Raw genomic sequence first — 26,943 nt, 5'->3', positions numbered from 1 at the left:
CAGACCATTAAGTGCAGAGCAATGAAGAAGGAGCTTAAAGGTACAACTGAAAATGTAAGGAGGTAAACCAAAGGCCTCTCAGCCTTCTCCATGTGATGAGCTATTGGTTTTCAGTCAAAAGGAGCCTTGTCACAGCTTGTGGAGAGCAGAGTGAATTCAGTGCTTCCCTTTTGTCCTGGTTTCGGCTGGGATAGAGTTAATTTTCTTCCTAGTAGCTGGTATAGCGCTGTGTTTTGAATTTAGTATGAGAATAATGTTGATAACACACTGACGTTTTAGTTGTTGCTAAGTAGTGCTTACACTAGTCAAGGACTTTTCAGCTTCCCATGCTCTGCCAGGTGCAGAAGAAGTTGGGAGGGGACACAGCCAGGAGAGTTGATCCAAACTGACCAAAGGGCTATTCCATACCATATGACGTCACGCTCAGTATATAAAGCTGGGGAAGAAGAAGGAAGGGGAGGACATTAGGAGTGATGCCGTTTGTCTTCCCAAGTAACCATTATGCGTGATGGAGCCCTGCTCTCCTGCAGGCTGAACACCTGCCTGCCCATGGGAAGTAGTGAATGAATTCCTTGCTCTGCTTTGCTTGCGTGCACGGCTTTTGCTTTACTTATTAAACTGTCTTTATCTCAACCCATGAGTTTTCTGACTTTTACTCTTCCGATTCTCTCCCCCATCCCACTGGGGAAGGGGGGAGGGTGAGCGAGTGGCTGTGTGGGCTTAGTTGCCGGCTGGAGTTAAACCACGACACCTTTGTACCTGTGAACTTCTACTAAACGTTATTACACACCCCTACTGGGCTTGTCATAGAGCAAACAGGCTCCTGAGGGCTCCCTCAGGAAAATGGAGGATTCTCCCAGAAGAAGCAGGGCACAGATACAAGAGAATGCTCTGCTGGCTCCTGGTGGGGGGAGGAAGCAGCAGTGCCTCTTCATATACTTCATCTAAGAAGTTGCTGGTGTTTTTTGAGAGAAGACTCTCAATGCTGTGAACCAGAGCTTCACTGGGTAGAAAGTACAAGTCCTGGTGCTTTTCTCTTGCACAACAGAGCAGCTCAGAACAGAGGCAACTTGTTCAGATACAAATGCCTGCATGGCGTTCTAGAGAGCAGAAGGGTTTATACTGACCTAATATAGCACCTCTCCTCACAAAGAGCTAATCAACCAGTGTTGAAATACAACTTCACTCAGGTGAAAGGAGGACTAAAGCATTCCTCCTTGGCACAGAGGTAGAAAGACAAAAATCACAGCAGTCAAGAAAAAAATTCTTTTCTATTAAAAGTATCATGGATTTAATATCATCCTTTTCAGAGTGGGACAGGAACTTTACAGTGAATCCAAATTCACCAAATGAGACTTTCACAAGTGAGACTTTCTGAGTGCAAGTCCAAACTTTCTCCTCCCCTTACTTGAAAGTTTATTTCTAGCGTCTGTTTATCAGTAATACAAAGCAACAGTATCTAATACAAAGCAACAGTATCACACATCTTTAATCTGCCTTTTTTTTGTTTTATTTTGTAAGCTGGTACAAATAACCAGTAGCAGTAGTAAAAGCAATCATTTTTTCCTGTTGACACTTGCCAGAATTAGGCAGAATTCATCTATGTTTCCTCCTTAGCATCCAGATGCACTAACAAAACCATTGATATTTGGTATTTTATCCCTGTATCTTCCCCTAGAAGCTCAAACATGAAACATGATGCTGCTGCATGACCTGCCCCACTACTATAGAGAAATTGAGGGAACTGAAATCCTATCAAGAACCTTTGAGACCAATGAGGTACTAACTCCACTTCAAATTCATTCTCGTCCAACTGTCTCACAAGACAGGTAAGAACCGAACTCGTAAAGGTAAATGATTCCATTAAAAGTATTTGATATCCATTTGCTGTTACCAAAAGTATTTTCTAATGGTTATGTTTTTCTGGCAAGACACAGTTTTTTCTTTTTGTTTTAATGAAACAAAACGTTTTCTACTTTGTGCAATGGTCTGTCAGTTCCCTGGGAAATACGTTGATTACACCTAAAAAGAGGACTGATAAAACACAAATACGTTGATTACACCTAAAAAGAGGACTGCTAAAATACATTATACTGTGGCTTTACAGATCAAAATCTCCTGAAATAACTTTCATAAAGAATAAAAACAAGATGTATATTTTATTTCTAATTTGGAAAAAATGAGCATATTTCCCAAACCAATCACCAACACTTATCATGTTATTCTTTGATCTACTCCTGTTTTGAACTTCTTTTTTTATCTAGATTACACTTTGACCTAGAATTACCGAGATAAACTTTAAAATTAAAATTTAAAATTACAGGAATCTTGCATTTTGCTTTCATAGTCATCAATGTGTAATCAGGAAGTTTCAGGAATCAATGCATTTTTACTATATTTTACAGGCCAAATTATACTGTTAGCTAAGGGGCAGGATATAGCAGAATTCCTGCAGTTTTTAAAGTTCTGGAAAGCTGAACCTCCATGGTGCTCAGTACTCATGACATTTATTTTTTTAATCTAAATTTCTGGTTTTTTACACACATAACAGATTCCAGAGTTAGCCTCTAGTCCTCCAGTGTCTTTCAAGTGAGATTTTGTTTCTTTTGTTAGCAAAATCAATTCTTAGTTTCCATCTTACTGACAGCCTTCTGGTTTACTGCTACTGCTAACTTCTTCCATTATTTGTAACGTCTCATATCCAACATATGAATTCCACTCAGAGTATTTTGATATTATTGGATTATCACACTTGTCAAACTGTGTCTTGATGCCTCCCACTTACATATCTTCCCTGAGGCAAGTTTTTGTTGTATTCCTTGCATCACAGGAATTTGGGTGAATTTCCATCTGAACTGTTTTAACTATTGACAGACTTGAAAGTTTACTGAATTATAGGCCTGATCTAAATTTTAGTGAATGGACAGGAAAGATTAATGTTGTCTACACAGGATACCCAGCAAAAGGAAAAATTAAGCTCAGAATGGACTGCGATGTCAGGATCTGAAGGCACCAGCAAAGCATCTTTCAGATTATAACTATGTTAGACCCAACACTGAAACACAAACAAGAAATAAGCATGGCCGGGTCATAACATTTCTTTTCTCTGTGAGCAGGAAAACCTGTATTGTAATACAGGCAGTAAGCTACATTTTTCTGCTAACGTAAACACACACTCACATGAACTCACCAATTTATACCTGAAAAGAAGGTGGCTGCGTGTTTTACAATATCATACATGTTTTTAAAATGGTGCATATTTTTCTAGTCCCATAATTACAAGCAAATAAATAAATAGAACACAGTTATTCTCAGCTTTTAAAGATATTGCATCCATGAATTTTATTACATTATTATCTTGGACTAGAATATTTGTTACCAATATTTGCATTGATAAACAGTGCCCAGGAATAACCAGAGGCATGTATGTGTATTTGTATAATGCTAGGTTATACATATACAAAGAAGGTACCCTAAGGATTTTACCCTACAGTCAGATAGTCAGATTCAGCATTGATATACTAAGATGATGTATATAGTTATTTATACGTTTATTGGTATATAGTTATCTATATGTTTATTGGGCAAGAGTTAATTAAAAAAAGTTCAGCCTTTCCCACCCCCCATAAAATTCACGGAATTCCAAATCACTGTGTTGCTCAGTGACTATGTCTACGTTGGCAGGTATTGTGAACTACAGGAGATGTGGAGAGTGTGTGAGTTGGTGCTGAGGATCTGAGGTCCAGAAAAAATGCATTTCAGGTGCTCTTTACTTTGTTTTACCTCTAGTGTGATTTCAGGGACTGAGGGCCCGTTTGTGGCTGTGGTGTCCTCCTGGTGCATTCCTGGAGCTCATTTTCCAGTTAATTTCACCCAGAAGGAACCCAGTTCATGTACTCCAAGACCAAGGCACTGCAAAATAGAGACCATTGGGAGATTCATGTCAAAAGTGCACTCCTGATCCAAATGAAAATGCCAGTGTGAACGCACCCTATGTGAACTCACAGAGAGGCAGGTCCTAATCCTATCCCTCTAAGAACTCTCTTTCCACAGACCTTCTGGAAGCTGTGGCAAAACAAATTTGAAGGGAAAAATGTAACTTTTTAAAAATAAAGGAGGCACTAGTGAACTAATGTTTTGATCCCAGAACGTTAGCTTTTTTCTTGTAGAACAAAAGAGCCAGAAAGCTGGAAGTTGGCTGTCAGAATTCAGAACAAATCTACACTTGTGGAAGTTAGAAATGGTAATAGTCTCTACTAAATCATTGACTATATTGCTGAGACTCTTAAGGATTGTTCATGATACACTCTTTAAAACTTTGTTCACCCTAGCACTCATTTGATATTCTCTGGGCAGAGACATTTTTTTCTGTGTCCTTGAGATCTTCAATATCACTGGATCAATAGCAGCTATAAATGTTTCTTTGTGAGAAGGAGATGTGGAAACATTTTAAGCTTAACAAAGCCCTGTTTGGGCTGAATTAGATGATCAGACCTTTGTGTGCAATGCTTCTCTTTTCTGTCTAAGATTCTGCAACTCAGTAACCTATAGACAACAGTCAACAGGAATGATTTATTAATGTTTCCACTGAGAGTCGGCTTAATGAATACAAACACCACAGCCATGCAGGTGACTTGGCATCTGCCTGCCTACTTTCAGACTGGGGAAACGAGGCTTTAGACAGAACTTAAGAAATGGATGCTTGAGTTCCTTCAGAAACTTAAAACCAGAAAAGCTTTCTGATAATCTACGGCACATCATATTCTTATTTTGGTTCATTGTACAATACAAATTTATTGCACTTTGCACCCTGGCAAAATGGATAAAGGAACAGCATCAGGCAGCAGCAGAGCGGTGCTGAACCACACGGAAGGAACTACATGATAGGAGGGCACCACGCTGCGAAGAAACCAGAGAGAACAAAACACGACACAGCAGCACTGTCTTTGTCTTGTAGATCATGGACTCTCCCATAGATTTCCCTAAGATCTGTTTAGGTATCTAGGAGTCTGCCACAGTTTGGGTCTAAAGTACTCTGAGAAGAAGTTTTTGTAGCCATTATTTTTTCTTCCTTAAAAGCCTATACTCATAACAAAGGTCAGAATTGTAATGCTCATTGAAATGCTCATAGACACATAATAACGAGCCTACTTCCCCTCACATTTTAGGAGATGTGGGCTCAGGGATGTTATTCTACCTCTGAATCAATGTAAGACAAAGTCAAAATTAGGGGAACTTTAAACCTGAAAAACACTGTAAGCCTGAATCTAGCTAGTACCTGCAGAGTGGCACTTTTCCCCAATATAGCTTAATAAAAACACCCTCTCCCTCCATCTCCAAAGTAATGATCAACACTAGCAAAGATTAATAACCTCTCTGCTTAAACACAGATTTCTTTAGCTGATACACCTCGCTCCATCAGGAATCACACACCCAGAAACCTAGAGCAACACCATACTTTGGAGCACAGGGCAAAGAAACCAAGGTAATTGGGAGCAAGTTGGAATATCTGCATGATTCACCACAGCCTGTGCTGTGACAGCAGTGCAGTGGCTATACCACAGTCAACAAAGGCACTCCTACTGGTCTGCTGCCATGTCCAGCTTCTTCACTCATCAGTAAAGAAACACCCAATATCAGAAAAAGATGGTAGTACAGATGAGGTCTAGCTAAAGCAAGAATTGGGGCCACTCAGTGATGGAAGGGCTGACAACAAACACAGACATGGCTGCTGCTTCCCAACCCATTCACCTAAACATCACTCGCTCTGGTTTCATATGAATGAAGACAGCACACCGGTAAAACATCCCGAGGGTGACCACCCCTGTCACATACCACAACAGTTCATTACTTCCTTGATAAGGTTTTCAGAAAATCCTGGACAACTAAGTCAAATTTAAATCACTCACTTTGGCTCTTATAGAATCATAGAATCATAGAATATCTCAAGTTGGAACAGACCCATAAGGATCACTGAGTCCAACTCCCTGCTCCTCGCAGGACTTATCTCCTTAATAAGAACGCAGTTGGCTGTGCATGTGTTCTTCTGACTGGAAAACTGCTGCCACCCAAAAGAAAAGGAAGCTTTAAATTTTCAGTGAGTTCAATGTCCATCTTTACAACACTGGAAACGAAAACTATGTGAGGTGAACATGCATCTAAACACATTGAACTGCTTGATTTCAAATGACACAGATGTATGGAAATGGACTCAATATCCTCAGCCACTAGCACATCCATGTGAAGTGCCTGACACAGCTTGCATTCAGTGTGAATTACAGCTACTAAACAGTAACATTTCTCACCCCTCTCTAGAGATGGAGAGGGGAGGTTTTCAAAAGCACAAATAACAAATTCTGAAATCAGTGGGAATTAGATGCTAAAGCTTCCATCTGTGCCATTGCATATATTCGCTGTCCATATGCCACTTACGTAGTACTGAAGCAACAGTGCAGGTATCTATGTGCTGGCAGCTGAGACTCAATTACACTGTAAGATGTACATGCTGCACGTATCTATCACCTTCTTTCTTGCTCTCACTGATCAAAACATAATAGACTTGATTCAACCTTCATTAAACAATTGTCAATCACCATTGTACTTACCTCTCCTAGTGACAGTTCACCACAATAGCATTACCCAGAATAAGGCTGAGTAACTCAGAGCCAAGAAAATAAAGCCAAGTTGTCATTGTTTAAGATTTCAAGTAACCATCACTGTTGCTGCCATTAAAGGACATCTTGGGGTTCTTTTTCTTTCCGATATAAAGAGTTCAGGGAATCCCTTCACTGCTGCAAACTTCCCTGGGGAGCAAAAAGGGAGCATGGAGGAATTGCACTACCTGTACTGCCAGAAGACAACAGGGCAAAGGATAAGTCTCCATGTACATTTGCTAAAGGACATCAATCTTATGGTAGTGGTAGTGGCCTACTTGGCCAAAGTAGGCTAGACATATACTTCTCACAGTCAAAATGTTTAAGTAAGTGAAGTGAAGTACAAGAATAGCAACAGACAGCTAACAGATTAGACAGCAATGTAGACTGAGATGTGCAAACATCTGCATTCCAAAAATGGGCAATTTAAGCTTCTACTCTTTTTACAATGCCCTAAATATTAATGTGGGAATATATTGGTACCCACAAATCTCCACACAGTGTTTTGCTGAAACACTTTAAGTTCCAAATTTCCATTTCTTTTTCCCCATCATTTGATAATTATTTACTGTTGGCTGTTGTCCCAAACACCCTTCCTGACCTTAAAAATGTCACTACTGGCCTAATTTACAAATCCCATAGGCATAAACATGAAAAGTCAGTGCTCAGCTTTTTCAGAAAGCTGTTGTAAAAGAAGAGATCTGTCTAGACAGCAGCTGAGGGGAAGAGCTCTGGGGTATGCTTTCAGAGTCAGGACTCCTTCTCCTAGCCTCTTACCACAACCAATTTCTTCTTCAGAATATATTGGGGTTGGTGCCACTTCCACTGAAACCAATTCCAAAACTTCTAGTTCATCATGATCGCATTAGTCAAAAAAAAAAAAAAAGACTGACTAGCTGATAGATAGATAGGCAAACAATGATGCCAAACCTCTGTTGTTCAGACACTCAGGTAGGTTTCAAATCACCATTACTGACTTACAGGAAAGCTTTGAAGGCAGAATATGTTGCTGCTTAGGGCTGACTTGGAGAAGTTCAAGGATAGCCTGCAGCGCTGCAGGCTTCCCTGAAGAACAGGAATGGAAGATGCAGACTAGGCATCTGCATGGCTGTCCAAGGGTTAAAACATGACTCAAAGACTGGAAATATGCCTTCCTGTCCTTGCTCTCCTCTGTGTTAGCATGAACTACTCTCTCTGTAAAATGATCATAGAATCATAGAATATCTTGAGTTGGAAGGGACCCATAAGGATCATCGAGTCCCACTTCCTGCTCCTCGCAAGACTACCTAAAACTAAACCATATGACTAAGAGCATCATCCAGACGCTCCTTGAACTCTGACAGGTTTGGTGCCATGACCAATTCCCTGGGGAGCCTGTTCCAGTGACCGACTACCCACTTGGTGAAGAACATTTTCCTAATGTCCAATCTGAACTTCCCCTGACGCAGCTTCATTCCATTCCCTCGTGTCCTGTTGCTGGTCACCAGAGAGAGGAGACCAGCACCTTCCCCTCCACTGCCCCCCTTGAGGAAGTTGTAGACTGCGATGTCACCCCTCAGCCTTCACTTCTCCAAGCTGAACAAACCAAGTGACCTCAGCTGCTCCTCGTAAGTCTTGCCTTCGAGACCTTTCACCACCTTGGTCGCCCTCCTCTGGACACACTCTAATAGTTTGATGTTCTTCTTATATTGATGTGCCCAAAAATGTACACAGTACTCGAGGTGGGGCCGCACCAGTGCATTGTGGAGTGGGACAACCACCTCCCTCGACCAGCTAGCTATGCTGTGCTTGATGCACCCCAGGACACAGTTGGCCCTTTTGGCTTCCAGGGCATGCTACTGACTCATATTCAACCTGCCATCAACCCAAACCCCAGATCTCTTTCCACAGGGCTGCTCTCCAGCCTCTCGTCCCCCAATTTGTACATATAACAAGGATTACCCCGTTCCAGGTGGAGAATCCAGCACTTCCTCTTGTTAAATGATGCTGATGGGACTCCATCCCAGGAGCAGGACAAGGTGCTGTGATCCCACAGTGACAGGATCGGTGCAAGAATGTATAATGAGCTTGAAACAAGAATTTTCATTGCTCTTGTGTTTTTCTTTTCTGAATATGCAATCCCTGGGATTATTTGCTGTCCAGGCACACTAGTGTAGAGCCCCTCATCCATCCAGGTGAACCCCACTCTGAAAAGAAAAAGAGGTCCAGAAACAAGCCTTCCTTTTTCCACAAGGTGGAAAATGCCTAGGTGGCATATAGTCTGTGTAGCTGTCTTTACATTCCTATCCTCACATTGCAAGCAAGCAAAGGTTTTGGCCAACTCAGGCATAGTACGTAATGAGAAGGCAGATGAGTCACAGCAACTACATGCCCCATCTCAGAAAACCAACTTAGCAGTCAGAAAGGGAGAAAAGGTTTGCAAGCTACTTTATAAACCCATGTTCATGACATCCATTTGTTGTTTGTCTTGGGCAACCCTCACAGTAGTGATACTGCAGAAGAATTGTTCAGAGCATAGCCAGATGCTCACAATCCTGATAGTGCTATTGTAGGGGCAAATTAGAGTAGCCTTTCCTCCACACTAAGTTTCTGTATTACACAGATTAGCTTCCAGGTAAGTAGAAGAGCTACAGTATCCCCAATGGCACCACCTTCGCTGATCTCAATAAAACCTACCAGAGATATAGGCTAGAAATTATTTAGAAACTTACTCTAGTGCAAACAGTTATAGAGGAGAAAGATGAATTGGGCAAGATGCAAATGAAGTATTTTTGTGGCTGTGCCTCTGATAGCACTGGCACAAATTTCAATGGGGGAAGTATGAGAAGCCTAAATAAATATGTTTATAATACAGCTTGTAAATAAAACAAATATCCACAGTGAGAATTATTTGATTTTTATGGAGCAAATACTGCTTTTTCATAAGAACCATACAAAAATACTTAAATAAAATCCCACAGTTAGGGTTGATTTACATATAACTTGCTAGTAAATAAGACATTATTAGATTATGCTGATACCGGTATTTTCTATGTATGTGCAGGACTTTGGGCTGTGAAAGTACAGTACACAGGGCAAGCACCAGAGTCACATACTCTGTGGTTCTAAAACTAGTGCTAAGAGGGGTGTGTTTGCTTGTGCTTCATTTTTTAAGTCATTTTGTAAGACGTCTATGAAATTTTATGAGAAAAGAGTGAAGAATATATTTTCCAGTGCACCCCTACATAACTAATCTGTGGCTTTTACACATGCTGGCAAATTTCCTATGTATAAAACTACAGAACCCAAAGGAATTTTTGTTACATGAGAAACAAGGGGCTGGCAAAGCTGGCTTTAAGAGGAAAATGAAACAAAGTGATGCCCAGTGCTACCCAGCAGATGCCAGGGTGCAGGGAGAGCACAGGGAGAACAGGTAGCTCATGAGAGCTGCTTTTTCTGAGTGGCGGAGTCACAGCGGGGTTCAGGTTGGAAGGGATCTCTGGAGATCACCCACAGCCAGGCCCCTCTCCACGTTACAGCCAAACCACTACAACTACACATGCTCTTCTGAGTGGGAGAGGCAGTTTACAATGCAAAAGTCATCCACCTCTTGATTCAAAGTAAGTACAAGGAACATAAAGGCGTCCTTCTACAGATGCAGCTACTGCCACTTTGCAGAGGCACTGCTCCAAAAGACTTCAATTGCAATGTATTAGTTATTGAGCCATGCCACCCACATGCATCAAACACAAGCAGTGAAAAGTGCATCTTCACAGTACAGTAGTTGAACTAGGCAAAAGCTACGCATTTCCAGGTTAGTAGGTCTTCATTTTAATGCTGGAAAGAGAATTTGTGTCATGGCAATCCTACCTATGCATTGATCATCCCAAACCAGCATTCAGACCTCTTAAATCCCTGGATTTGGCTCTAAAGTGAGCATTGCTGCTCCATAGTAGCACCCTCCTGTGGCACAGTCTGTCATAAGGGAGCACCCTCAGCACCAGCCATCCTGTCAGAAGGGTGCATGGGACCTGGCCTCCAGGATGGAAGTTGGGTACTACTGTGGTGTTATGGGGCTGAAAGGGGAGGAAGGAATTCTCAGTGAGTTTAGTTTAAGACAGAGGTGCTCAGCACTTCTGAACACACAGCCTTGCACAAGAGCTGGAATGCTAAGTCTGACCATAGATGCCCGCGTTGCTCAACTGACAGCACCTGTGGCACAGAAGCACGCATTACATTGGACAATGCTAATGTGGGAAAGTGCTTAAAGAGGAAAGAGAAGACAATAACCATTCTGAACTCGTGGTTAGACCCAGAGTATTATGAGCACAGTCCCGTTGGGCTGTGCTATAACCCCAAGCCTTGGGAGCCCATTGAGCCAGCTCTAAAAGTCAAACAAATCCCTTCTGATTCAGCACCATTTCTCTCCCTTTCTTGCAGCCAACATCTCTTCTTCAGCCATCCAATTAAGGCCACCCATTCCTTTTAGCAACAGACACTTGATTAGACCCTTTGGGTCAAGCTCAGCTTTAGCAAGGCCAGGCCAGAACTATAAGGCTATTTCTAATACCAGGAAAATCTCACTGGTTATGGCTGATTTTTCCAACTGCATTTCCTTCATTTTGGTACTCCCATTTGCTCTCTCTTCTGTTGTGTTTGGTATTTTTTTCCCTGATGTCTCATACTAACTGCTTTGTTTTCCATTGTTTAAACTCAAAGACAGATATGGTGTTGTCTTCTCAGGTTCTTTTCAATTAAAAGGACCATGCATTTTGGCTGGATTGTGGGACCCCTTTGGCATCAGAAGGAGCTGAAAGTGATCCCCATAATGTAGGAATAACTTAACTCCTTATAGGATCGAAAGTTGGAGCCTGCACCCATTCAAGGCATTCCTACAGCTCCTATTGAGTGTTTGGGGTGCGTGGTGAGGAGGTATAAGGGCCAGGCCTTCAGAGAAGGAAATATTCAGCATTCTCAGGAACTATGGATTCAGGCATGGGTGCTCAGCAACCTCCAAAATCCAGCCCTGCATGACTTAGATTTTGAAACTGAGGATAGATTTCCACACTGGTAGCATCTATGATTTTTGATATTAAGAGTTATCTGAGAAATGAAGACAAAAACGTATCAATTGATTTGGATTTTTATAAGCAAATAGAGCATAAGCTTTCTACATTTATGTTTTCTCTTTGCACAGAGGCCTTCCCACTAAGCAGTACTGTGATGTCACCCAGCTGAAAAAAAGTGATGCGAGTATGAATGATGAGCTGCAAGTTTAAACTGTGAGTTAATCAGATTGTGAATTTAGTGAATGTAACAGCAAACTGAATATTTGTTCCACTCTGGTGATATTACTCACATATGATATGAAGTGCAGATATGATATGAAATCTGAAGGGCCATGTTCTGTAAAAAGGGATTAGCTAGTAACAAAGGAGAGCAAACACAGTTGGGAAGGAAATTCAGAATACTGCATTGTGCCCCTTCGGTTTAGTATCTCTTCAACAAAGGTCTCTGAGTTTGCTTTATGGGTTGTCCATACTTATCAACTTGTAATACTCAAAAATATTAGCCTTTCTACTAGTTAGAATCCAGATTAAACTGAAGTAACTAAAGTAACCATGACACCATGTGTATTTCTCTCCATTTTTCTGGTGTGTATATATATAGATATATTTTTGGAGGAGGCTTGGCAAGGATTGTTTTCCTCACTGCTGCTGTTCAAGAGAAATCAGAGTGACTTTGGATGCTGCTGGAGTTCTGCAGTCCAACATTTTGCCACTTGATGGCACCAGCAAAACGCTTAAAGTTGATCAAACGACTGAGATTTTAGATTAATGTAATTTAAAGTGTAAATGTAAATTCTTCAAAAGCAGAAAATGAACAAGTTACACCTCTCATATTAGCATTGATAGCTAGACCGTACCAGAAACCTGAGAATAATTCTGCAACGATTTCTGTCAGTTATCTTTATAGGGCTATGAGGGCCATTGTTTGACCCCACCTCTCTCTTTTTAGCCTCCTTGCATGTGAGGTACCTGCTCCCCATTTAATATAAACTCAGACACTCTAGAAAAGCAGGAGAGCTAATTGTAAGCAGGCCACAGAAGTTACACAAGGAAACGTGCAACCCTGCTCTTTGTAGCCCACTGCTTTTTGCAGGCTTCTCTATTACCTCATTACAGCATGCAGCACAAGCAGAAGTGAGTTTGGTTAACTACAAGAGTGTACAAGCCAAAACTCCTTTTTACTGGGACAGCTTATGGCCTTTGACCAGCAATGCACATTAGAGGCATTGGCTATGCTGCTTCTGCAGAATTTGATTACAAGATACAAGGAAGTAGAAAGTTTCCCTGCAAGTTTCTTCCTACAAGTTTCCTAAGCACTAAGTGACAAGAACTGGCCCGTGCACTTTTGTAAGATACTAGAGCACCTTTAAAGTTGTTTTAAAACCAACATCCATGCAAAGTGGGCACTCTCATGTTGCACAGTCAAGCTGGGTGGTTCTGTTTTATTACCTAATCCATCCCCAAGAAAAATCCATCAGCTGCAGTGGAATGATGCTGGGGCATAATCTGGTTCACTGTGACTTGCTAGTCAGATAAGTGTCCTGTTATGTGACATGTATATCTGTATTCCTGAAACAGCAGAAACACAGATGGTAAATTATAAACTGCCCTTTGTTTGGGGTAGGAGGCCTGCTGTGTTTTCAGCAATTCGTAGGCTGGCAAACCTCAAACACTTCTTGGTTAAGGATGCTCTGGGACCCATTCACTTCATAGCAAAAGTGTTCCTCATGCCAGCTCCTCACCAGAATGGACCATCCATGTACACAGGCTGAGGTAGCACTCATGGCACCTTTCTAGGGATTTGCTTCCTTAAGAGGAAGTAACCAGGGACTGCTGTGACTCTATGCCCTTGTGCTAGCTGTATAAGGAGGAAGGAGGTTTTACACAGGAGTAGATCAAACTCTGCCCCCGTACATACTGAAAAGTACATGACCTTGGACTCTGAATATTTCATCAACAGCACATTGATGTACTCTCTCCATTATTTTACACTATGTCTAACGTGAAAGATGCTGTGTCTCTAAAAATATTTTATGGTCTATGCTTTGACCTAGTTTGAGCGATGTTTTTCTTCTATAAGGTTGTATTTTCTTGATCTTTGAAAGACTTTTAAAGAGAAGGAAAGAATATATGCTTTAAAACAAAAAGTGAAACACACACAAAAATAATCTTCCACGTTCACAGTCTAAGGTCCTTCAGAGCAAATATTCTTCCTGCTGTCAGGGACTATTAGGCGGTGACAGCCACACGGAACCTTTCCTGAAAAATACCCTCTGAGTGGTGCTCTGCAGGCCTACCTGGGAGCTATTAATACTCAGTTTATTTACCTTACAGCCTGCGAGGGCTGCTTTGAGCCATTACTGTCTTTTGCGGGAAATGAATTACCAGGCATTTGCAATAACTCTGTACACTTTCATGGGACAACTATGCCTTTGCCTTAAGTATGCACACTACGTATCCTTATGTAGTTTTGCACTAAAATGAATCACTGGGGTTGTGCAGATGTGCTTTTGTAAGGGCATTAGCAGTGGGCCACAGACATATGTCCTCCCAGTCAAATGTACTGGAGAAAAGTAGCTGCTTCCTTCCATCTAAAGGTGTAACGAGTCCTCAAGTTTACATCAAACAAGACTGCAAAAATCCTGAAAGGCCTTGAAAAACACCCTTCAGCCATTGGCAAGAACCCTAGTTATACACACACTCTACATCAGGCTAGAGCATTTGCAGCTGTCCTTCCAAAGACAAGTCACACCAATGAGGTTTCGGTGGGTTCAGTGACAGCACCGAATGAACCAAAACTGGCTTTTTTCCATCTGGGTTTTTATCTGCTTTCACTGTTTATCATGCCACACTGCAATTCCATTCCTCTGGCTGTCCCCCAGCTCCCTGACCCCTGGTGGTACCCTGACCTGCAGCTCCTTGACCAAGCAGGTTTTAAGGTTAGGCAAGATAAGTGATTGTCTCCCTTTGCAAGAATAAAGGGCTGCAGAGAAGGCCAATTTACACATGCAAAATGTTTTATTCTCCAGTCATAATTTCCTTCCTGTTAAAACTGGCAAAACTGATACATCTTATTCTCTTAATAATTTACAGAGTACATGGAAAATTAACAGGAAAGAGCAGCAGAAAGTTCTCTGGCCTGATCTAGAAAAGGAGCTGAAGGTCATGAGGCTCCCCACACTGCATCACTCTCAGGCCAACATCACACCTGAGAGAAGACACAGCTCTTCAGAGGCTCCTACAACTTGTCGGAGAGTAGAAAAATAGTGGGAAGTGGGAGCTCCTCATGAAAGTCACACAGGTTCCAATATGTCTTTTATTACCATTACTGAACAAGTGTGTCCCTGCACCCAGTGCTCAGCACTACATCAGGAGGGGAGCTGCAGAACTGCTGCAGGTGAAGCCAGTGTTTCCATAAGGATACTCTCTCTCATGTGAAACTTGGTTTATGCCTATTTTATCAAAAAGTGTTTGGTGAGTGCCCACAGTGCACTCATTGCTAGGGAAATGGGATGGTGTCCATCTGGACCACTCCCTGGATTTGTTCGGGGGCTTTCCAAACTGGGAGCATAAGCCCATCCAGCTTGAGTCTGACTTCTTTTCAAGAGACTGATAGACTCCATATCCTCTGTGGACTGAACGTAAAGGGGCAGACAACGTAATACTCGGCAACTGTTTCTTGTGTGATACTGGCAGACTCCAGCAAAAGTCTGCTAGAACTCCAGCGAAAGCATCTCAGTGCCAAATTTGGAAAAGCTGCTATTCCTTTCTTCCTTTCCAGCCAGAGCTCCACCTTTCTATACTGCCATCCATTCTGGGTGGCTTCAGGCTTGATTACCCAGTTTGAGTTTTAAAAATATAAGGAACACTCTAAACAACTGTCCACCTTTGAAAATGCAAAGCTTTGCCGGCTGTTACAACCTGAGCTCACCAAGCTTCTCTAAATCAAGGCAGAGTCATGAAAATGCATGTTCACCCTTATTTTATTGCTGCCTTAAGTCTAGATGTTATCATGAACAGTGCTCTACAAAGGTACTTAAGTAGTTCTGCCATGCCAGAGCACAAAGCAGACTGACTGTCCTTATTTTTGCATATTTGTATCAGGAATATGTCCAATGAATGGAATGAAGAATGTAATAATTCACATTGTAATACAATGTAAATTGAAAATAAACACTAAGAAGTATTTTCCTTCATGTCTACAGCACCAGTAGACATACAGCACCAGTTCTAACTGTAGAAATGGAAAATCAATTAGAAGTTATCTGTGGAATAAACTTTTAAAGATTGCTGTTCTGTAAGTAGGGCTATTTCTGTAAAAGCTTTCTGTTTTCAAGACAGACACAAAGTTTGAATCAGAGTCCCAAGTCGTTATAAATGTAAAAATATACAAATGGTTGTCAGAATCCAACACTTTGATTAAGTCCTGTTATCTTTGTAGCATCACACATTAAAAGGAGATCTTTTGTTCAGCTCAGTTGAGGCATGAGTTATGCTGTCACGGTAACTTGTGAGATATCACACCTCATGTTGATTGCACTGAGTCCCATGGCATCACAGCACAGATTTTACAATGAAATGCATGACTTCTGCATGTTGTATCAGAATGTGTGAACAAAATTGATCTGGCACTTGAAGTTTATCTTCAAAACACCCGTGCCAGTTTGGAAAGAAGTAAGCACAGGACTGCATTTAAATTCTTTGAGCAAGGGGGCGTATTTCCTCATTGTAACTGTGCAACACCTATTTTTACGGAGACTAATTCAATGACGGAGTGGCCAAGTCACAGCTCTTGAGTCACAGGTCACTTGAACAGAGCTTGGGTGCAGCTCCCATGCCACGGCTATGTCACTAACCAGGCTACTGAGTAATCCCCAGCTGGGGGAGGAGGAGAGTTCCCACAGGAACTGCTAAGGCTGAAATGATGGAGTTCCCATGGGACCCATTAACATCCCGCTGGGCTCTGTCCTCAAACTGAGCAAGGGGAGGAGCCCTGAGAAGTTACCACCATCTCCTGCTTGGGAATGAATCTGGGACATGCCTCTCCTCACTGCAAAAAATGAGGTGGCAATATGAAGATTTTGGTATATGGCTTGTAGAATCAAGAAACTTTGTGTGATCACTGTACAAATAATAAAGCTTAAAAAAGGCTACCAGCAGTCAATCTCTCCTATCCATATACGGTAAAGACCCTTTCAAGCAAGACCTGGTAATTAAGACTTCCTCATGAAATACATGAGATTTCGGAGCTCCAGGTGAACCACTTAGATTAGTCCAGTAATATTGTCTTTCAGGCTTTTTTTTTTTTTTCACTATACCACAAAGAACCATTAAGCAAATTAATTTATTTTTTAATCTTAGACATTTTTCTGACTTGGTACGATTGCCAAGAGACTCTTAGCTAGCCTCAGTGATGAAATTCTTGCCCTTTAAAGTTAGTGTTTTCTTTTGATTGCTTTTTTAAAATTTATTTGAAGCATAAAATAAGTCTCCATGGTAAAATATGAATAATTTATCAGCATGGAATGAATAAGTATTTTCTCTGCAAGCAGAAACAAGACATGTTTTCTGTTTTGCATTACTGATAAAAGGATTTATTTTTACTAATAGCACATACCATTGTTAATTAATATAGAGCTTATTACACAAAAGTGTAAGAGGATAGATTTTTCCCTCGCTCCTTTTAAAAAGACATTCTGCACATCACTTGCTCCTAGTGCCTTTTCACTCTTTGGCACCTGGCAACACAAAACATTCCTCATGGAATGAGTGGTGTCAGTAAGAATATTGTCTGCACTGCTTACACACTGATTTGTCCCTAATGTACATTGATTGCACTGATTCAGATAAAATGTGGGAGGAGCAAATGAACATGGGTCACTTCAGGTAACTTATTTATTATTTTTCTTCCCTAATATAGGCTTTGTAAGCCACCAGACAGTTTGGCTAGGTAAGTACATTTCACCTATATTATGTCTTATCTTTCCTTAATGAAATAAAAAGGCAAGTTGTTCCTCTTACATCCATAATTGCACAGTGCAGGTTCCTTGGCAATAAGCAGCAGCAATGCTACTAGGCAAAAAACTCTCTCTTGAATGAAGCATGTAATGCTATGTTTAGCAGGTTAGCAGTGTTTGCCTAGCACACCCACTCTCCTAACAAATACTGATCTTGCTGACTTGCCTATGGGATAATTGGGTTTTCTCGGCTGTGTTGTTCATGGCCTCTTTACCTAATGTGAATTAAATTGTTTGGGAGCATCTACCAAGCACAGATGAGAGACCTAAAGTATGTATAAAGCAGATTTATGACAGAGAAGCCTCAGAAAAGCCCAGCTTGCTAAGACATCTCGTTACATCACAATGCACAGCCTCAGGAATGAAATTAATTTAGCTCCTGTATAAGGTTGTGACTTTGCTTTATACAGCAATTGGGGAAAGGCGTTTGCTCTCAGTAAGGTGCTGTATGCAGTTGTTTAGAAGTAAAGTTATTTAGAGGTAAAGTTTAGAAGAATCCAAACAGGGTGCTAGTCTCTCTTACTGGAATAAACCGCTGCTTTCATTTTCCTCAGAAGATTTCAGGATTCCCTTGATTTTACTAGGTCTTTAAATTATTCTATCATGAAAAACTGAAAGCTGAAAAGAACAACCACAGGAATGTGGGCATTCCATGAAATCCCAGTTTTCAGTATCCCATAAAACTCTCCAGTTTGGCTTTATCCTCCTTCCTCCCAGAAATAAACATCACCTTAGAGGCAAATTTTGATTTCACAAGCACAAACTCAGTTACTATTAATTGGAGCTGTGCAAGAGTTAGAAGTCCACATTTTCCTTCCCTTAAGCCACATAAAAGTAAATGTGAATTGGTATGACTGATTATGTACAAAAGCTGCCAGTGAATCATCATTGTGAATTCTTTGCAGGGTGCAAGCAAGAGGGGATTAAAGAACTAAGATACCGCCTTTCTGATTCTCACATCTCTCCCAGTTCTTGCAAAGTGTTATATTTAATGCTAAAACTCTGTGAAATGCAAAATAAGGAAATTTTCTTTCTTTCTATCCTTCTTCCTGCCAACTCAAACCAACCCAAGACCACCGTGCCTTCCATTTCCCACCTCTCATCCCTACCAGACACACATCTCTAGGTAGGTACGCCACATTCCCAAACTTCAGATCACCTGAGGATCGAGACACTGGGATCGATGCAAGCAGTCATCAGCCCTTCTATCCCAATATCCCTACCAAGGCTTTTGATGTGGTTGTTCTGAGGAAGACCAGAGGTACGACCGCACTCTGTTGGTTTACCATTTATTCTTGAAACTCACTTAGAAACACTACTGAAGTCATGGCTCTTTTCTACGGAAGATTAACAGAGTCAGAATCTGAATATATCAGTGGTCAAGCTAAGCATCTTGGCTTAAATTAGAGCTCTATGTGCTGATAGTTGCAGTCTCCATGGAGGACACCTCAGCACTGAGAATGAAGAATAAACCCGACTCATGTGAACACCTTGTAGCCTCAGAAGCCAACAGTGCTATTAACATAACTGCTAATCCCCACAAAAGCAAGATGGATCATTTAGTGTATCTGGTATCTTCTGTCAGACAAATAATTCTTCATAGTCCAACAGAGTGGAAGGGAAAGGAAAAAAATCCATCAGTGGGATAAAAAACTAGCAATTTTGGGGCCGAAGTCATGCCTGCCATACCTTTGCTGAGGACAACAGAGGTACCCCTGAAATGAGAGCTGAATGATTTAACTTAGTTTATTACTACAGAGATGGTAGAACAAGGTCCAGGGAGAAAAAGCAACTCTTCTTATCCCTTACGAAGATTGAGATGAAGCCCTAGACATTCATTTTTTACAGAACACCACGTAAGCCATGATGAGGTGTTTGTTTTTAACCCCAGCAGCATTTTACCCTGAGAGTGTTTTACTTAATATATTGGAGGAAAGGGGCATGAAATTTTTGTTCTTATTCTGCTTTTCCCTGGAGGCATTCTACTACATTGGGATTTTGACAGGTACTTCATTCTGGAAGACTTTAAAGATGACCTGCATGAACTGATGAGGAGTCCTTGGCAGCTGCTGACCACACAGGGTTATGGGGAATTTGGGACAGGAGAAAGGCAGCACCTCTGTATGCACCATGGCAGTGCTTGCCAGGAAGGGTTTGGCAATAACTGTGTGAAACAGAAAAAGTGTACACTGGCAGCAGAGTAAAAGCTGACAATGTTAAGTAGGAGGTCAATTTGCCTAATTAGCTGCCATTCCCAGTCATCAGCACAGTGCTGTACAGTTTTGTATATAATTGGGTACACAAGCCATTTTTAGTGGAGTATTTGTCCATCCAAACCCAAAATCTTTCCACAGAATATGTAATGCTAGGAGTACTAATTTTTAGTCAGTTTTCATTGATCATTGGTCAATTTAAGAAACACTAATCATGTGTGGAGGTAGGTTTACAAAGCCTATTTTTGCACAACAGGAGGATCATTGGAGGCCAAGACCTATTTCCAGCAAAGCTTAGCAGGCTCAGAATTACTAGCTAAGGGAGCGGCTACCACTGGCACTTAGAAAATACTTTAACTTCATTTGCTGTTCCCTCCATACAGTTTGACTTCCTCTGATATCAGGACACTCCAGTTCTCAGTGACTGAAGGAGAAATCTCTGGTTGACTACAGATAACTCAGACCACACTCAGGTGATTTTTACCACTGGAAGGTTGTATTTAAAAGCTTTGTGCCTTTTCTACATCTCAGCTTTACAAAACTCAGAGTAGCCACTATGTAGTTAATGCTGACAGCATCATTGTGAGGTAAATGGGGAAACTGAGGCAGAAAGGCTGGAGAGAAAAAGCAGTGATAGAACCAGGGTTGGAAATTAAGCTCTTCCAAGCATGCACTGCAGTTTCATTTTTATAAGACATCTAGTAGCACCCAGTTATTCCTCTGATGGTGACATTATGAGTACAGAGCCAGCTTAACAGTCATCAAGCTTTATTGTTTGTTGTTGCTATTTTTAAAAATCATGCATAGAAAATGCAGTAAGAATCTTCCCTGCTGGTGTGTGAATCAATCCAGACCTCCTGCAGTTGGACATGGACAGATGGCCTTCTGCAGAGGCAGCTGTAGCTGGTATAAGATCCAGCCCTCAGCTGCTTGTCACCACCTCTCTCCCTGAGACAACCAGCCTTGCAGATCTGGTGGTAAAGATAATCACATTGAGTGCTTCCAAAAAGACAGCTGGGTTAACTTATGCTGATTAGATGGGTGATATGATCTAACCCTGCTGATTTTGTACTAAAAGAGTGAAGATGAGTTCTGTCTGCAGATCCATGAGGTCAGTCTCCCAAGGTAGAAGAGACATGAGCAGTAGCTCACAGAAAGAGCCTCTTTCACCAGCACAGCTGACTTTATAGTGAGCATATGTCGACAGTTTAAAATGCAGATCCATCTGTCATTCTGATCAATGATGTTTCATTAGAACATGTTAAATATTTCCCCTATAGGTAATCCATATAGGCATGAAGTTGTCAGTATTCCCTCTGACTCCCAGAAGAAGGCTGTGCACTGGCCAGGACAGCACACATACTTTGAAGTACATAGTCCATATAGAAAAGAGCAAAATGCCTTCTTTTTTTTTTTAATTAAACTTCTCCATCTCTTTCATGGGAGACATTTTTACACAGAGAGCTCCTGTACTGTTCCAAACACTTGCAGACCATGAATTAGGCATCATGCATACAAAGAGTCAAAAGCTTAAGAGACAGTTTTCAGCCACCTCAGAAATATATAAAGAAGATCAGAAGCTAGCAGGCTGTCCTGTGACTGAAGTCCTTTAAGTACTAACTAGGTCTCATAGGACCTAGCCAAGTAGCTCTGGAGATAAGAACAAGCAGAAGCAACAATAACAGCTGCTGACCATACATTTGGGGGAGGGGAGGCTTCATTCAGAAGCCCACATTATGCTCTGCAGCCCTTCAAAGAAATGGGTTTGGGCAGCAGTAGATCTTTGCTCCTCCTTACCTCTCCACAAGTCCTGCCAACATACTGACAGGCTGGTGTCTCTATTTCCATGTCTTCAAGAAAATAGACGTCCTCTTTGTGGATGATCTTTGACTCTAACCTTGCCTTCCCCATTGTAATGATGGAGACTGGGCTGGTCCATAAAACAGAAGAGTGAATTTGTTCATGAATGATCACGTTTCTACTATTCTTCAGCTTGCCTAAACACTAGTTCTCTTCCCAAAGGGATGTAGCCTGAAGTTTGATGACGGATAAAAGTCATGAATAGCGTAGGAAAAAATAGTGGTGAACAAAGAAAGATACAGCCTTTGTAGACACACAGTCTTACAGATATGGCAAGGGAAACAATAAGCGGCAGTCCATTTTAAGGCAGTTTATAATTGTGACTACAAAAGAAAGCTTATATAGCATGTAATGGTCTGCCTAGGTATGGCTACCACGGAGAACTTGATTCCAAGTTATCTGAATTGACTTCAGCTGAATTATGTACCTGTTGAATCTTCCACTTGAGTAATACTGTACTGAAGACATTTTTCCACCACATTTTTACTTTTATCAGTCCTGACATAGCTGGTTGACAGAAATTCTGTAATGGATTAATGACTTGTTCAGGGTTTGCAGGGGGGAAAGTTATTGTGATTATCTGCTTATTTTTTATCTTATCATTTAAAGTTGCCACCAACACATGACAGCAATTCAAACGACCTTTTGCCTTGAGAAGTATGAGTAACAGTCTCCATAAAACAAGTTGGCAGCTCTCATGTGAATGGTGCAGCACTGCAGAGACTGAAACATGTTGGCTAGATGTTCAGCTGGTGTTAATCAGGACAACCCCATTGAACTCATCAACCTACTGTCTTTATTACACATTGTGTATTTGATAAGTGACCTATTAAAATTGCAGACTATTGCCTCCTTACTAACTATACCAGTTTAAGTTTGGCAGAGTTTCTGTGATTCATCCTCCTCCATTTATGTGAGTGATTTGCCTTTCCTCCTTAAGGGTGCATCAGTAACATTATCAGATTCTATTTTAACGCAAAGATTTACTCTAAAGAAGGTATAAAACTGTACTGTAAAACTCCATGTTTATTGTCTTCAACAATTTTTATATTGTGTGGCCTGTATAAAAGTGAAAAGCTACTATTTGTATTAAATCCTACTCATGCAAATGAAGCATAACATGGAATATAAGCATAGCAAATCAAGTTGAGCCGCTTTTTGCTAATGCATCATTACCTGTAATGGCTTAAGCCATTCAGTGATACCTGCACATTGTCATGCAGAGTACATACACGTCTAATTTATTCTAACTAACTAAGCAATTCTGCAGGTAAAACAGAAGGAATGGATTCCTGCTCACCCTTTCACAGCACTGCTGGCTTTACAGAGCTTCTGGGTTCAAACTGCACAGACGTACAAGAACCAATGCAACTAAGATGCTGTTATTTTCTTATAGTCCAAAAATGGCCCTGGATAAAAGCCCCCAAATTGTCCTGTTTTTTTTCTACTGGATTAAAAAAAAAATCCAAGTAAGGAAATCCCTTTTGAAATGGCATTTACAAGTTTCTGAGAATTGAATCCCTGTATCTGAAATAGAAAAGCTGTCCAGCTTTTTCTCCAACGAAACAAATGTTTCGCTTTATGATGATGAACACTTTAAAGGACACTTTCAACAGCTTGTCTCTGGAAACGAAAATCCAAACTAGCAGCTTACATTAATTCAAAACTGAGCAGTTTTATTGCCCTCTGGCTTCCAAAGTGTGATTGGCAGAGGCCTACCCTGGGCCATGCTGATTTATCTGAACAACATTATTCCACTTAAAGCATAGATACATTAAATATCAAACACTCAGATTGTTCAACGCAGTAACTGGCTATAGGACTCAAATGTACTTTATGTTTGAACATTTCCTATACAATGCAGCTTTGAGTCTGTACCTGTATCTGAAGCTTCAACAGTACAAATGATTAATACAGGGTAACAGTATTCAGGCAGTGGGTCAAACTGTGGTTGAGAAAGCTAAAAAGCCACATGCCAGTGAGCATCCTCAGTCCCACTTGCAACAGTTCCTGAAAGAAGTTAAAAACACACTAATGCAAGTCACCATTTATACAATTGTATTGCTTTTGAGACCACAAATGGGAAGACAGATGCTTATAGAAGAAAAGAGAGCACAAGATATCTATACCCATTTGTATCTTATGCATTGGGGTGGAGCAGAGTATTTTCTTTTCCAAAGCATAAAGACTGACTCTAAGCTTCCTATGTGGCAGGGTAGTAATGAATGTCTGGGCTGCTTCCCTTTGCCTGGGAGATGGCTAACTGAGCCATTTCACTAGTCTCAGGCAATGCTCTGCTAAAATAAGCAGTCCCTACTAAAATAAGAGACTTAGATGACATTGTAAATCCTGTTACTTCCTCCATATAGAAAGAAACATTTCTGCCTAGTTTCTCACACGTGAGACTCTTGAAGGGCACACTGCATGTTTACTTCAAGGTCAATGTCCCCAAGAATCATTTCAGCAAGAACAGTACTCCTCCAGTGTTCAAATGCCTCTGCCTTTATTCAGGGTTCTGACTGTCGTAGCCAGGTACTCAGGCACAATGCTGAGTAAAATAAAAACAGTGGCCAGTCTAGGTCAGCAGTGTAAAGTGACAGAAAGCACAGACCAGAAATGGGATGTGAGCCAAGAGTAGGCCACTCTGTCTCAGACATGCTACCAGAAAATTCATTAGCTAGATACAAGGCTGCCAATAAACAAACTTCAGAAAATCACTGACACATTGCAAACAGAAGCATTGTACAGGGGGAAGCTTTCAGGAAGGCCTGAACTTGAATTTCTTCCAAAATCTGCACGTTCCCTTTCCTACGAAGACTTCAAGCCCAGACATTTGGCTCAACACACAATATGGGAAAACCCAGTTAGTCTAAGTAAGCCAGGCTTACCACTGGATGTTAAGAGTGAGGAAAGTAGAATTTCGTTGCCCAAGCCTTGGCATCAAGAAGCATGTCAGCCTGCATGGAGACCAGAGGACAGGCCAAGAGAGACAGCACTGCCTGAATGGATCCCTAGCTGTGAGGTTCCTCGGCGCCAGACAGCACTGCTGGAGCTGCAGCATTCCTTCTCTAAGATACCAGCACAAAAACGTTTTCATGATTCCATAAGAGGAGAGACAAAAGACCTCAGAGATAACATTCCTGAGGGAAAGAGACACAAATTCTATGGTTTCAATGCTTTTTATTTCTTTAACTGACACATTCCTTGGTCCTTTAAAAATACATTAACAAATAAAAAGTACCTCAATGCAAACTGTCTGTCCTTTCCTAGAGAACCACAATAAATTCAAACAGTAAAGAGAAGAGCAGCTAGGGTAGCCCAGGACATGTGCAGCCTATCTGAGAAGACTAGAAGAGCTTGTCTTGTTCTAGAGGCTGTGAAAACATGACTTTTCTTGAGAAACACATTAGTGGATAAACAATGGTTATGGAAAGAGCTGGTTCATTAAAGGCCAAATGGATTCACAAATGAGCGTTACAGTCTGACTGGGAATAAACTTAGGCTGGGAATCACAAGATTTTTAGTGGTCACAGCAGGGAGGTTCAGGAATGGCTCTTCAATAGACGAGGACACGATCAGAAAACAGGCTGCTTCAGAATGGACCTGACCAGTTTATAAAAGGAGCTATGACACAATTGCCAGCAACATCTGGGGATCACAGTTGATGACCCAGTAAGGCCCTTCGCAGGCCCTCACAAGCACCAAGCTTCCAGGTCAAAAGGACCCTCTGCTACTCTGCAGGGAGTCAAATGCCAACAATGTCAGCACTACCGCACACACACAGGGACAAACATGATGCTCATGAGCTGTGGAGTCTCTTTGTCTGTGCACAGCACATTCCCAAAGCCTCCATGCTCTAAGGTTGACCGTGGCCTCTCCAAGCCTACATTCCAATGTCAGACCTATTGTGGCTTGTATTTCAGACTCTTCACTTTCCTTTTTCACTCATTGTCCAAGACAGGAATGTTTAAGAGAACTGGAAAGGCCATAGAGACTGTATTTAAACTGCAGTGAAGACTGGTAGAGGGAGAATGGGATTTAGCAATCCCTGCAGGGCTCTGAAGAAGCTTTAGAATGAAGCAGGTAAGCTACAGAAAACATGTAATCTGTTATCAGGAGTTAGCCCTAGATGGCTGCAAGCGGTCAATATAGTAGCTAAGGATTAATAGCGGGCATTAACTTGGTGGTTATAAAAATAGTTAAGAGTAAGAGATAGGGGCAGAACAGCTCTGTTGCCATGTTGTGCCTACTGAGCCGTTTAGGATTCCTGAAAAGTGTGAACAAAAACCAACCAACCAAAAAAAGTTCCCAAATGCAATATATTTAAACATCTTAAATCATTTTTGTAAAGCCTTTTGAAGATAAGAAAGCAGCAAAGGAAACTTTAGTGGAAAGGTATTTCATGGATTAGCAACTGGCTTTGCAAACAGAATGCAAACAATAAGCTTAAATTGCTATTTTCTGTGTGCTGACAGATTAATATTGCTGCTACCTAGAATTCAGGCACATAGCTAATATTGGTTCAATGAATATCTTAAGGAGCTGCAGCCAAGTGGGGATTAGAGAAGCAGAAACAGCATATGGGCATTCACTGTTTTTTTTTAACTGCTTAATTAAAGAAGGGATTATTCAGTTGTTTTCCAGAGAGGACCTGAAGAGGGAGCAAAATGCCATTGTATTTTTTTCATTGCAGTCTTCTAAGCTGTCCCATTAAGAGATCAGATATATTCCCATCTTCCTTCAAGCAAATCGCCACAGTTCAGGAGACTGCCAGGATCATACACTGAATATATGGCTCAAACAGAACCATGCTTCCAGCTAGTCATTATCCACTGGACTTTCCTTTACAGGAAGAGATACTAGCAAAGAATCATGGCAGAAATGTAAACCCCTGATTACTTTATTCATGTATGAGATCTTCAGGAGGCCAGCCAGGACACAGTGCCCCAGCAGTACACTATTTTCTGTGCAAGTATTCAGAGTACAAAGGGTTCAGTGACTACCAAGAGGATATACAGAAAATGATGTCACAGAAGTCAGAAAGCTTACTTTCCATTAGGAGAGGATACTCACTTTCTATCCCTCCTTTACACATCTCAGAAACAATCAGTCTTTTGGTTCTTAAAACAGAGATGATTAATGCATTCATTAG

The 26,943-nt window shown here is 41.2% G+C and overlaps 1 protein-coding gene across 1 annotated transcript; it reads left to right on the top strand.

The window, feature by feature from the left end:
• Positions 1 to 1,695: 1,695 nt before the first annotated feature.
• SPMIP4 (sperm microtubule inner protein 4) lies at positions 1,696 to 24,987 on the top strand. The gene is given in 11 exon segments (XM_075495428.1): positions 1,696 to 1,829; positions 6,735 to 6,922; positions 8,869 to 8,886; positions 11,832 to 11,901; positions 17,622 to 17,651; positions 18,791 to 18,845; positions 18,847 to 18,979; positions 21,212 to 21,300; positions 24,161 to 24,194; positions 24,197 to 24,274; positions 24,425 to 24,987. Coding segments are annotated over 11 exon segments (1,392 nt in total).
• Positions 24,988 to 26,943: the final 1,956 nt, after the last annotated feature.

This window comes from Mycteria americana, chromosome 2, assembly GCF_035582795.1.
Source record: "Mycteria americana isolate JAX WOST 10 ecotype Jacksonville Zoo and Gardens chromosome 2, USCA_MyAme_1.0, whole genome shotgun sequence".
Classification (NCBI taxonomy): domain Eukaryota; kingdom Metazoa; phylum Chordata; class Aves; order Ciconiiformes; family Ciconiidae; genus Mycteria; species Mycteria americana.
This window is presented reverse-complemented; position numbering and strand designations above follow the sequence as displayed.